Here is a 13953-nt window from a genome sequence, read left to right on the forward strand (position 1 = left end):
GAATGCCAACCTCCACGACGCCTCAGAGACTCAAGCCTGCACGGGATAATACGTTTATGTGTTCGTTTGAAAACACCCGTGCAGTAACCAAAGTTCCTCGGCGCGGCTTTGAATACCGGTGGGGATTGACTTCGTACGTACCGCTATTGTTGCCAATCCCTACGACACCTCAGGTACTCGGGCCTGCACGGGATATTACGTTTAAGTCGTCGTTACGTTTATGTCGTTTGAATACGCCCGTGCAGTAACCAAAATTCCTCGGCGCGGTTTTGTATACCGGTGGGGATTGACTTCGTACGTCTTGTCAAGACGGTTTGACGTAGTGCTGGCACCGCCTTAACCCACGCACCCCTGCTAGTGCGTAATTGTTTGACGTTGTCTTGAAATGAAACTGCGCCTTGATCTTGTTTCTTACTTTGCCGATTATTCGTGGGTCCCAGTTCGTAGTCAGAGGAGAGAGGAAAGAGAGTTTTGAGTAGATCTCGCCGAGCTTAAGTACTCGAACAGTATACCGCGACGAGAGCTGCGCTTACAAACATCTGCGCCGGTATACCGCGACGAGAGCTATACGACCCTTTTGTTCGGCGAAGCATTTGTTCATTTATTTATTAACCATTTTTCATACTTAAATTATTTACATATTTTAATTATAGAACTTATAACACATACTTAATTTCTACTTATAAGCTATCAACAATATTCTCATCAAACTTATAACTCATACTCAATTTCTACATATGACCTGCCAAAAATATTCTTATTTATCTTATAATTATAGAGTCGCCAAAATTAACGTATAATCTATCTCTATTTATATTTACGAGTCGCCAACAAAAAGAGATAAAGAAATATGTCTGCAGCCCTTCTCATTAACACCTATAGTATTCATACCATAATCATCCTAAACATGCTTCAGTGGAATGTATAATTTATATTCTATAAAAACTATGCACTATTATTATTATTCAATCTGTATCTGGGTGCCACTCACAACTAATTGCATCCTATTTCTTTACTTTATCCTATATAAATTTGTGTACATTATACATAAAAACTCATTAAACAACCAACAAAGAAGTGTAATTGGGCGAACACTTTACACTATTATGATCCTAAACTCACTAACAACAGCGAGAAATGTTATAACACACAACTTATCATGTATAAGGTAAACTTGAACTTTCGACCTCAAACACAATACGTTTTGTTCGGGTCCACATAAGAGTTTTTATTAATAAGTACTTTACTGTTTTCAAAGAAAGTTTTTTCATATATAAATTGGTAAATCGTGGGTATTATAAAAATGGTCCAGAGATGATAATAGCATTTCATTAAAAGCAATAATGAGATTTCTCAAGAATAGGTGTAGGAGGCGCAGTAGTATAACCCTATTGTGTGGACCTGGGAATCCGGAAGCTATATCCAGGATGCTCCCTAATCTCGGTGAAATAATATGCGCTGGTTCAGCTGTCGCGTGTCAGTATAATAAAAAAAGGAATCCAATAATCGATAAGACTAAAACTAGCGCTTACAATCAATGGTAGTGTATCTCACTCCAACTCTTTTTTTTAAATATATTTGGAGTAACTTGATTCAAGAAAAATGTTCGAACAAATTATGTTTAGTTCTAAATATGTATAAGTTTTTGATACAATAATCTATTGTTAGGTCAACTATTAGAATTTTCATTTTGTTGAAGATGCCCATATGAAAAGAAACAGTGAAAAACTGAGAATCCACAGAGGATTGTTTCATTAATCAACAACATCGCTCTGACGGAGGCTGCTTGGTAAAAACAAACAATTTCTTCTGCACAACGGCTTTGAGAATGTGTGGGCGTATACCGAAGTCCTTCCGTTTAGTTCTAAGAACACAATGCGCTGCAATTATATGAAAAAGTTCAACTTAAAATTGCAGCAACAGAACGTGGAACGGGGTGAGATGTTGTAGTGGATTGATGAGATAAGTGTCACTTGAACAAGGAAGAGACAGAGCCGTCCGACCTGAACTGCCAATAACATTTCCCACAGGCAGACTAGGTCAGCTCTGATTAATTGCCTTGCTAATTACTAATTGCTGATTAGGAGACTCATTAATAAACGATATTTGTGACTTATTTTAAAATCAAAATTTCACACTTGTTTTAAATATTAAAAACAATTGATTTTCTGTATAATATTTACATTTATTCATTGAACAACTGTCAATAAGAAAAACACTTTTTGAACGGATTGAAGCTATGTATTATTATTAAAAACTTATAATTATTTACATCATTCTAATTTTTTTCTCCCGACTACGACGTGCGTGGTCACGGTGACTGTCAATAAACCATTTTTAATTTTGGTGTTTGGTTTAGCAAAGTGAAAAAAACGTTTTATATCCCAGTAGCTAGATTTCTGCATATTATTAACTGAATGTTAGTACATACATTTCGAGATACTTACTTATAAATATATCATGAAGTACGATGGAATCTTCCTGGAACTGCATTTTATAAATGCTGTTATTTATATGTTCATTCAGCATATTATTAATTTACATAAAAGTTGTTATACATATTATAGCAAAAAAGCTAATAATCTTGCATATATGGCTCTTAAATAAATTTCCTAAAAATATATGTTAAAGTATAAACACGATTTGTAAAGTGGTTTTTTTTCACACTACCAACAGTATGTTCTATATTTCACTTAGCTATATAAATATACAATATAATATTTATGTAACCATATAGCCAATGGTTTGTATCTATAGGGACATAGCAAGTATCCAATTAGTCTTCGTCCGCTCCACTCATCACGGTAGCGAGGGCCACTTAAAATGAACTACCCAAACCAACTCTTTCTTTTATGTCTGCTATTTGAAACGTTGTTAAGTTTATAATGGTATCCTAATTCTAGTTAAAATAGATGCAAGTAAGAGTTTTGACTTTAATTCTAAAGATTTCAATAATTATACTTTTGGGCAAGACACGTACTTTGCGTTGTATCTTGCCGGGTTCGTTACGATGTTCTGTTGCTTGTTTAATTCGAATTACGAAAGTAAGTTTAATATTAGGTTAATCCGTTTAAAAAGTGTTTTCTGGAAGTAAGTTTTCGATACGTTCATTCTCAAATGATGAAAACGGTTTTCTGTTCGGAGTAAACAAGAGTCTTGAGGACTCCTTGGCGATTTTATCCGGTGAAAGTAAAAATTATAAAAAAATGCATAGTATTAACGTGTATTTTAAAAGGTCAATCTGTATTTTTTACTAATGTTTTAAAAAAATATAAAAGATAAGAGGATCAACCTGTTTCGTTTACCACCCGAACCAACTGAATTTGTTAGTTGATGGAAGAGCGATATTTACAACCTGTAAGACACAGAGGAAATATAATGGATACAAATTAAACTCAATCTTCGAATAAATTTATTTTTATTCATTGTTTTAATATTGAAATATTTACAGAGTACGGCAGTGACGTTTAGTAAAATTAAATAAAGTCTTAAAGATAATGAATATTGAGCAAATACATGACTATAGTTTGTCACAAAATAATAGCAAATATTCGTACCAACCATTAAATACACCATTGCAATACATAAATTAAGTCATACAAAAACCATCATTTTGGCATAGAAGTGTTCATAAATTATTTCTTATATTTTATACTAAGCTTTGATTTTCTTCCGCCTAATTTCTTAGTCAAAACGATCAATTTTATGCTGTGGCCTTGAGTCTCAACAATTTTTTAAATTGAAAATATTTTACAAACATATGAAAAGAGCAAAATATCGGACTTACAATTGCACCCAGAGATGGAAGGCGGCATAAAAATTTATTTTTATTAATGTACGGAAAACTATGCCCTGACTAATTTTGTGTACATTAGTATATACTAGATGTTTTTAAGTACACCGCTTGACTCCCGAGTTCATTGTGTCTATCAGACATGATTTAACATAAAAATTAAGTACCTTCGAAGCTAAGACTGACCTTAGATTTTCTTAGAAATATAAAATAAGGTGTACAATAATTTAAAAAAAAACCATGGCGCTACAACCTTTTTAGGTCTGGGCCTCAGATTTTTGTATCTGTTTCATGATAATTTGTTAATCTAATAGGCAAATAGGTGATCAGCCTTCTGTGCCTGAGGCACGCCGTTGACTTTTTGGGTCTAAAAGCCGGTTTCCTCATGATGTTTTCCTTCACCGTTCGAGCAAATGTTAAATGCGTACATAGAAAGAAAATCCATTGGTGCACAGCTGGGGATTGAACCTACGACCTCAGGGATGAGAGTTGCACACTGAAGACACTAGGCCAACACTAGCACTAGGCCCTAGCACTACTAGCACTGTACAATAATTAACAATAGGAAAATCGTTTAGAATGATTTCATACATGAAACATTTCGACAGGAATAGGATCCTCTATCCCTCTGGTAGACTTGTATCACGTTTAGTATATACGTATACTATGTGCTCTATATTTTCCACCACACATTATTCATATTTACAAAATTGTCTTCTTTTTTATTTTCTTATTAATATTGATACCCAACGCCATCTCTGGGTTATTACAAATAACATTTGTGCAGTTTTAAATTTGATTTATAATACAACTATCTCATAGATTTCCTAAATTACAAACATCCATGTATCAAAAAAATATTTAGAAAATGTACAATTTTGATTTATTTTATCGATGACACATTCATCTTCATAATATCCAAATAGGCCGCGAATAATTCGAGTCAATTATAAAAATTATATTAAATATCTTTATAAATTAACATTAAATCGTCCATATATCTACTAACAGTTATAATTTATCTCTAAATGCTTGTAGCAGTCTTTATTGTCGTAATTAAACGTGTATTGTAAAATCCCTTCTTTCTTGCTCTTGTCGCTGAGGGTATCTGTAATTAAAACAATAGTCAAACAGTTGAATTTGGATCCTAATGTTAATTTTTTACTATCGCGTTGATATAGGCCTTTGGAAAATTATTCAAAAGTACAATTCACTTAAGCTTATGTTAGTTTTTGACAGATACAATAGATAGCGCAGCAATAAGTTTTAAAAAAACATCCAAAGTAATTTATTATAGCGACATCTGTTGGAACTAAATTTAGAAGATTATACAACAGCTGTTAGTGCCATCTAAGCTAAACAAACACGTTACAACTAAACTGAGGATAACGACATCTGCCGTAATGCAAGGGCATTAAACACATGTTAATAAAGTTATGTTGTGGCGCCATCTATTGTGAGTTTTGCTAACTATTATAGAGATTAAAGAGTACCGAACTATTATAAAGATTTCGTTTGATCCTCATGTATTTTTACTTCTTAAAAAAAATACAGAATTTAATAATTTTTTATTTAATTGATTCAATTAATAAATTTCGGTGTGTTTTGTATTGTGTCTATTAATTCTTCTTGTTCGTTTTGTTATAACTTACATTAAAATGTAAAATTTTATAAACTTTGTTCCTTAATGCGTATAATATTTACTATACATAGTAGTTTTACGTATATGTATGTAAAATCAACTCGAGCTCAACATTTGAAATAAACTAATCTTTCTGGTTAGAAATAAATTAGTTACAAATAAAACTGCAAACCAAACCCTTAAGCCTTATGGCCGGGTTTGCCGTATGGTGTCAGACAACACTTAAACAAATGTGGAACCAAATATAACCTGGCAGAAGTAGGTGTGTGACGGCGTGGTCTCCTTCGAGCCTTGTCCCTTGAGCCTGAAGTGCATGATTCAGCGCTGGAATCCGTCACACCACGAAATACTTCCTCTGTAACATTTTTTATTATAGATTTAGAAGATTTTGATTCCTATTGTTTGTTTTTTCATTTGATTATTAAATTATTTAATCGGATTGAAATCGTTAAGGTTGACAAATATTTTGCTTCAAAGGGTCGTTTAGATAATACCAATTTTGTTTTCACAAAACCAAATTTGGAAAGTTGTGTTTATTTATAATAAATTGCTAATTTCAAAATTATAAAAACAATACGTGGTTTGAATCCAAGGACTATTTTAATTTATTCTATATCATTAATTCAATTATACTTGTTTGCTTAAAAAAGCATACCTTTGTTAGGTACGGCACAATGTATACGGTAGGCGGCGCTGGACGTACACTCGGCGCACGGTTCGGGTGAGCCGGACGAATCCGAGTCAGATTCACCTCGACGCACCATCAGCGTCATTGCTCGTGACAGCGTATACTCGTCTACGGATACGTTTAATTTGACGCATTTTTATTGGTTAGTAACAGTCTATTGTAATTATAGTTAATTATAGCCACATAAAGATTGTAACATGCTGGTGATGTTAGCTATAGAGAGACTATACTATCAATCAGTTTTGACAATATGACACAGTTGTTTGACGAAAGTAATACATTTAATATGATCTGGATTTAGCTAAATAAGCAATGAAAGAAAACAAATTTTTAACCGGATTAAAGGTATAATAAATGTAATGTAATGTAAATTGTTTTTTTTTTTCAATGTGTAAAAGCTATTTTAACCAAAGACAATACTAAATTAAGCAAGCTTTTTATTTGAACTCACCAGAATCAGCAGGATCTCGATGCATATGCGAGCGATGAGGAGGTGCAGCACTTAACGGAGCGGGTTCAGCTCGACCGAACGTTCTAAGCGTCCCACTAGCACCCGTCCCCACTGACCCCACCGTTCCAACAGGACCCACTGACTTCACTGACCCTGCTGTATCTACACTTTCACTGCAAACAGCGCCGCTTGACATACTAAATGTTGCATAGGGACTTATTTCATACATTTCTGAAAAAAAAATGTAATCATGAGTTATGAGTCTTTTATTATATAGTTTATGTAAAAATATGTGAAGTATTAATGTTAAAACATATGCACATGTATAGTAACTTATCGTGGTGTTTTACACAACATTTAAACATTTTTCATAGATTTATTTGGTAATTTTTCAAATCGGAATAATTGTATTTTATCATATTAAATTCTTCTACCTTGCTGGTCCTTCTTGCTAGTTTTTATAGGTGATGACGTGTAGACTTGCTGGCAGTTTCGCCGGTTGTCCCTTTTCTCTACTGACTTCTCATCTTCAGATACACTGCTCGGTTCGTAGCCCTTGGTGAAGCATTTTACTCGGCTACTGAAAAAAAATCAGTAAAGAATATAGACGCTTTATCAGTCAGATAAAACAAGGCAATGTTTTACTACTTTGTACAAGCGTAAACTGTAAGCAGCATAATAAAAAAAATATAAGTGAAAATTATCAAATTAAAATTGTAACGATATTTTTTAATAGTCATATAAATAAATTGCAAAATATGTTGCCAAGTACCAAACGCGAGGACGACTTGACCAATTTGAGTATTTTTTTTTTATTTTTTCCTTAAATACTGAGTAAGGTTTAATGGAGAATTTTTTTTAGTTATATTTAGTACAAAGGTTTTTTCTGAAAAATCGAACTGTCTCTATATACTTAACACTCCATATGTTGGTATGTAGCTACTAAAAAGGTAGGCTAAGTAAAAAAATAAGTTAAGTTCACAAAGGCAGGTATTTGATTATATTTTTCTTAATTGTGCCAAGTGTGTATGTAGATATACATATTTATGATGTTGTATAAGTTATACTTTAATATATATAGAAAATCATTTTATACAATATCTAGATAGAATGTAAAATATGAAAGCTGGATTTTATCTTATTCATGAACTCATATTTAACATTGCCTACTGAACTACTGTTCTACTCAGGGCTACTGCCCTTACCTCCTCTTATACGCGACGACGGCAAGTAGCATGAGAGCTGTAACAAAGGCAGCTACAGCCGCCAACAAAGCTGCCCCACCGCCATTACTCACAATATCTTCCCCACCAGATGGAAATTGCGCTGGTGCTGGGATGCGTTCTAGTACAAAGCAAACACGTTACGGTCTTAATAAATAAGTTATGTTTATCTGTACTTACACATGTTAATTTGTGAGAGAAAATAATGTTATACAATTAATTCAATATATTGAAGATTAATTTAAATATAAAACACAGAAGTGCGTCTTTAAAAAATAAATCAATGGTCAAACCTTTTTAGGTCTGGGCCTCAGATTTCTGTATGTTTCATGATCGTTTATGAATTTAATAGGCAAGTAGGTGATCAGCCTTCTGTGCCTGACACACTGTCGACTTTTTGGGTCTAAGGCAAGCCGGTTTGGTCACGATGTTTTCCTTCACCGTACGAGCTAATGTTAAATGCGCACATAGAAAGAAAATCCATTGGTTCACAGCCGGGGATTGAACCTTCGACCTCAGGGATGAGAGTCGCACGCTGAAGCCACTAGGCCAACACTGCTGTAAGTACGTTAAAGACGTAGAATTAAAAACAAAACAGCCTTTCCTCAAATATAGAGAATATTTTTTTACGTACAGTACCTGGATTATTTAGTAACACAATTCCCAGAGAACGTTTAGAATCATAATATCCGACTTGTTTGAGATTAAGTTGCTCTTATACCTTACGATAATAAGGAATCTCAAGAATTATCTAAAACGTGCTTACCGCCTCCCTCAGTTAGTGTAGCGAAGTAATATGTTGCTGTAGTAACTCCAGCTGTGGTAGTTGCAACGATCCTTAAATGATACCAGGTAGCTGGTCGAAGAGTACAGAAAGTCATTGGACTAGCTTCCAATTCTACGCTCTCTGACTTCCAGGAAAACTCCTCAAACCCACGGATGGATATGATGAAATGGATCAGTGGACAGCCGTTACAGTCCCAGGTTAGCAGGTTCAACTTAACACAGGTACTGTTTGTGCTTATCAGCTGCTTCTCAATTGCTGGTTTTGATACTGAAATATATAAACACTATATGATGAGGCTGAACTAGAAAATTCCCAAAAAAAAGTCGATGCATGGAAAAAGTTTTTGACGTTACGTGTAAGACAAAGGCAAGTAAGAAAAACAGAGGCGCTACAACCTTTTATGTCTGGGCCTTAGATTTGTGTATAACTACTTCGTATTTTTTTCTCTAATAGACGAGTACAGCATTTTGTATCTGACGTACGCAGTCAGATTTTTGGATACAATGCATGCCGGTTTCCTAGCTATGTATCGTGCTTCGTACAAGCAAGACAGAAAGTCCATTGGTGCACTGCCGGGGACCGTAGGACCTCAGGGATGAGAGTCGCAAACCACTAGACTAACACTTCTTTACGAGTACCAACGCATATAATTTTGATTATGCATGTCTTTGGCTACATTTGTAGAATATTTCCGATAAAGAAAATTTATTCAACAATGATACTGTTATTGCTGTGTGAATTTTATTGACTCCAAAGATCGCCCTCCAACTCTATAGGAAGTACTGCACTTCTAGGTAATTATTAATTGGTAAACTTACAGGTGCTTCATATAACATTAGTAATTACTATTTAATACTAACATGAAACATACATATACTAACATTAATATACACAAGAATGAAGTTTCCTTACAAAAATCGTTTCGCATGCTTTACACGGTTACGGTGACTACGCACGCTGTAAAGCACGCGAAACGTCAGAAATTTTTTAAATTATGTAAAATAATTATAAGTTTATAATAATACAAATAGCTGTAATCCGGTAAAAAAATTGTTTTCTTTCAACGTGTAAAAGCTATATTAACCAAATAGCTAATAAGACAGCTATGAGCTATAGCTATAAGACAATAAAATCATATTGTTAAAATAAATTACTTTAAAAGTTGTCGTCTTATTTATAACAGATTAATGGGCATACTTACATCCACCAGGTGTTGCAGTACGTAGAACGTCGCTTACTGCCGCTCCAGCATCTCCCATAGCTCGCAGTCTCACTCTGTAGGAGGCTCCACAAGCCAGTCCACGTAGTGCTGTACTTCGCGCTGCGCCCCAAACCCAACGGTACTGCCATGGAGCTTCACCTCGCGAATATTCTAAGCTGTAACCTAAATATAAAATAGTCAAAGAAATTGGCATTTTTTTTTAAACTGTACTATAGCTGTATATAGTACGATAGCTTTATTAATAGAACACTTATTTATAGTAAAATGTTTAAGATAAATCCATATTTAGGTTTAAACGTAGGTATTATTAACATTAACATTTTCGTGTTGTTTAGTTTCTAGCGTGCAATATTACGTAATGAGATGTTCCGCACTTATTATTTCTTTGATCGAAACAACGAGAGGTTTTTGGAGCATTTTTCAAATAATTTCATATTAAAAGTAATCCGTAAACACTACATAGCATTAACTGAATAATTTATTACTGACTATGAGCTCCAGAAGAGTCCCATGCAAGAAGTAGAGCGGTCGGTGATGCACTTGTAAGGGTAAGACGTGGTGGTGATGGTGGAGCTAATGCCGTCAACTCCCAAGTACCGTGATCCTCACCCCAACGATTGCGAACTGTGCAGGTGTAGTTGTCTGCTAGACTTGGCTCGACTTCTGTAAAAAACGTAAAAAAATGTTAACCATTTTATTATAATGAAAGTGTATATTTGTTATATGCATATTTTCGTAAAAGTACAAGGAATATGTAAATAACAAAGAACTCCGTTTACTCAAACAAACAAATTAAGGCAAGTGTACACTATTGCAAATTCATTCACAAGGTACCCGAGTAAGAAAAGTAGGTAAGTGAAGTACGGCAACGTAGCGCATTGGCTTGTCGTAGTGGTTATCCTTTTAATCTACTGGGATATTAATATTATCGCTAAGTTCACTTGTGATTAAATCACAATAATTTCAGCAACCTTAAATATATCTCGGCTACATCCAATGTGTGCCGACTACAGTGTGGTATACCAAGTTACCAACTATGACAGTTTTGTTTCATTTTACGTGTTAATTATAAACCTAAACCATACTTGTCTCGTATGTTTTTTTTAAATTAATAGTGTTATAATTAATATCAAATTAATGATTATATTCATTATTTCAACCATATATTATGGTACAGTTTCTTTAGTTAGTAAATATAATTACTATAAAATTGTAAGTGTACCCGATACATTTCATAGAAACAGTAGTGGGTTAAAAACTTAGAAAAATTTATCTCGGGTTTACTCTTGAAAAAATTTGATAATATTAACTCACATTATTAAACTTATTGTTAAAACCATACTTAATTATATGAGTTTGTGATGTGCATCAAAATTCTTTGATGTAAAGTGCAAAGCACAAAGCGCGTGACCTGCTTTGAAATAGTTGTCGGCAACTTTAAATAATTTTGTGTAATCAAATTTGATATTGATTTGTTATAATAGGATAACCTATCAAAAAAAATGAGTTGCTCTATTTGTGTTGGATCTATGACGAGTATTTTATGATACATGAAGAATATAAAATCTGTCCCGATTTAAGTTCAGTGATGGTTGTTGTTCCCTACAACCTGTGTTGAAATATATGTTACATTAAACACATACATCTTTGTTTTGAAGCTGAGTGTTAACTGGCTTTAATCGATTAATACATGAGATTATAACTAACATAATTTATTAGTAGTGACCCTGGATTAACAAAACACTAACTTGGCTCAAGAGTTTAAGATCTAAGTGACACTTCAATACAATTTGTGAGTGGGAAAATCTAAAGGGCTTATGTTGGCTTCAAATGCATTGTAAATGATTGGTAACATTTGGTTTGCGCTTTAGTCCAGTCATTATAGTAAGTTCACCTCGGAATTCGAGATACCCAGCTGTACGTCTGTAAATAGTTGTATATTGACACCCTAAAAGTTGTCTCAAAACCTACATATGGTAGGGTGTAAGCAACTATTAAATTTCAAGGTCAAAGGTCACAAAAATCGGTTTTTTGCGCTTTTTTTGAAATATCTCATTTTCTATGTGTTTTTTTCTATTTGTTTTTATTATCAATATTGTAGAATACAAAATTCTCTACAAATTTTGTTTAAAAAAAAAATTTATACGGTGAACCGTTTTCGAGATAGAGGGCGGAGAGCGCGCGGTCACCGCATCACTTCAGGTCAACCGGTGCCTCCGGTCGAAAACGCGCCATATATAGTTGATGAACTATCAATAAATCAATGATTATAAATATTCAATAATAATTTTACAAATCTTAAATATAACCTTACGTATATAATAATATAAATACGATCAAATATAAATTACATCAAGTAAAAATTTTCTTTTTATATTATATCTAAAATCATAAAAAATATAATTAAACCTATTTTAATACAAATAGCTTTTTATTTTTAAACATAAGAAGTTGGTATTTAGCAAACAGAAAATACTTACTTAAATAATTATAAAATTTATAAAGATACAACACAAACGAATACGTAATTAAATAAAGTATTCAGTATTCATTTACAGACTTACAGCTGGGTATCTCGAATTCCGAGATTCTTACCTAATTTAAGCTTAAATGACTGGACTACTTCTAATTATTAACTAAAAAATATATATGTAACTTAACTAATGTTAGTTTAGAGAAAAAATAATTGAGGTTTTAGAAACTTACTGCTGTTTCGGAAGTTTTCATTCGTTTATATGGCACTTTAACTGCTTATCACTTAATAGATTGTTAGCATACATTAATTGACATATATTTTAACAACTAGTTTATATGTATTTTTACCCTATAGGTAATGAAGCTACTACCACTTTTACATCACAAATTATGTGTTCTTGCTTATCACATTTTTTTTTGTCGTAAGACTTAGGATTGATACGGCGCATAAGATATGGCAGCTGCGCATGAACGGATTACGCAACTAACTTCGGTCATGACGAGAAATCGACTGAGAACCGAAGCCCGAAAGCCGACGGCAAGAGGTAAAAAAGTAAGTGGGGAGGGGGGGATGGCACACGGCGGCGACTTTTGCCTAACATACCTATTAATATACGCTTTCTTTTCTTACAAAAGCGTTACACAAAACGGTAACGTTGCTTGTAATAATTGTCAATGACAACTATCAACTATACATTGTATTTTAAAACGAATATAAGTTATAGGGACTACACAAGCCCTTCTAATTTGTTAAGGTAACGGTATTACCTATGTTTCAGATTGTATAGGTTGATTAAGAAAACTTGGTACACACACATCATTTCTTTATGCATCTTTCAGCCGAACTTTAGTATTTATTCTACTTTATTTGTATTTGTTAACACTCTTGATGTAAAAATGGAGACTTTAATAATAAAGTGGTATATTTCCTACTTAGACCTTAGGGAACCTTATCAGCCGCTCCTCGTCTTATTATATATATATATATAAATACAATGGCGCTACAACCTTTTAGGTCTGGGCCCCAAATTTCTGTATCTGTTTCATGATCATTTGTTAATCGAATAGGCAAATAGGTGATCAGCCTTCTGTGCCGTCAACTTTTTGGGTCTAAGGCAAGCCGGTTTTCTTACGATGTTTTCCTTCACCGTTCGAGCTAATGTTACCGACGCACATAGAAAAAAAGTCCATTTGTGCTCAGCCGGGGATCAAATCTACGTCCTCAGGGACGAGAGTCGCACGCTGTAGCCACTAGGCCAACACTGCTTTAATCTTATAACGTATATGTCGTATATATATTATCTATACTTGTTTTCATTCTTATAAAATACATATTGTAAGAGATGGTTTTAATGAATATTCAAATGTATAAAAATATATCATCTAATACGTTTTTGGCATAATGCAGCCATACTTCGGCCGTCTCGATACTAGGCTATTGAATTGTTTTTTGTATTATCTATGCTTTTCTTGTGTAGTGATATATAAATAAAAAACCTGTACGCTTACTGTTAATAACAAGAATATGTCCCTCCATTCTTATTCGATGATCAGCATGAGGAGGTGGAGGACGTCTGCGAGTCCAAAGCCGTGAGACAGGAAGAGCTCCAGCGGCAATGCATGAAATCGCGATTGAACTGCCAACAGGAACTGTTAAACGACGAGGGAATGA

At 33.8% G+C, this 13953-nt stretch overlaps 1 protein-coding gene across 2 annotated transcripts; it reads right to left on the minus strand.

The window, feature by feature from the left end:
• Window positions 1-4261: 4261 nt before the first annotated feature.
• LOC123714646 (Down syndrome cell adhesion molecule-like protein Dscam2) lies at window positions 4262-13952 on the minus strand. Of its 2 annotated transcripts, none has more exons than XM_045669004.1 (10): window positions 13791-13952; window positions 10296-10469; window positions 9786-9968; window positions 8564-8851; window positions 7780-7918; window positions 7009-7151; window positions 6575-6805; window positions 6091-6231; window positions 5685-5790; window positions 4262-4901 (listed from the first exon to the last, which is right to left on the minus strand). In XM_045669004.1, exons 1-10 carry the CDS (start codon window positions 13816-13818, stop codon window positions 4850-4852), a joined length of 1485 nt encoding a protein of 494 aa, XP_045524960.1. In that variant the 5' UTR covers window positions 13819-13952; the 3' UTR covers window positions 4262-4849. The 2 variants fall into 2 exon arrangements, with proteins under 2 accessions (XP_045524960.1, XP_045524959.1); XM_045669003.1 differs by having other exon boundaries at window positions 7009-7154.
• Between the last annotated feature and the right edge of the window lies 1 nt (window position 13953).

The sequence above is a fragment of the Pieris brassicae genome, chromosome 9 (genome assembly GCF_905147105.1).
Source record: "Pieris brassicae chromosome 9, ilPieBrab1.1, whole genome shotgun sequence".
NCBI lineage: Eukaryota > Metazoa > Arthropoda > Insecta > Lepidoptera > Pieridae > Pieris > Pieris brassicae.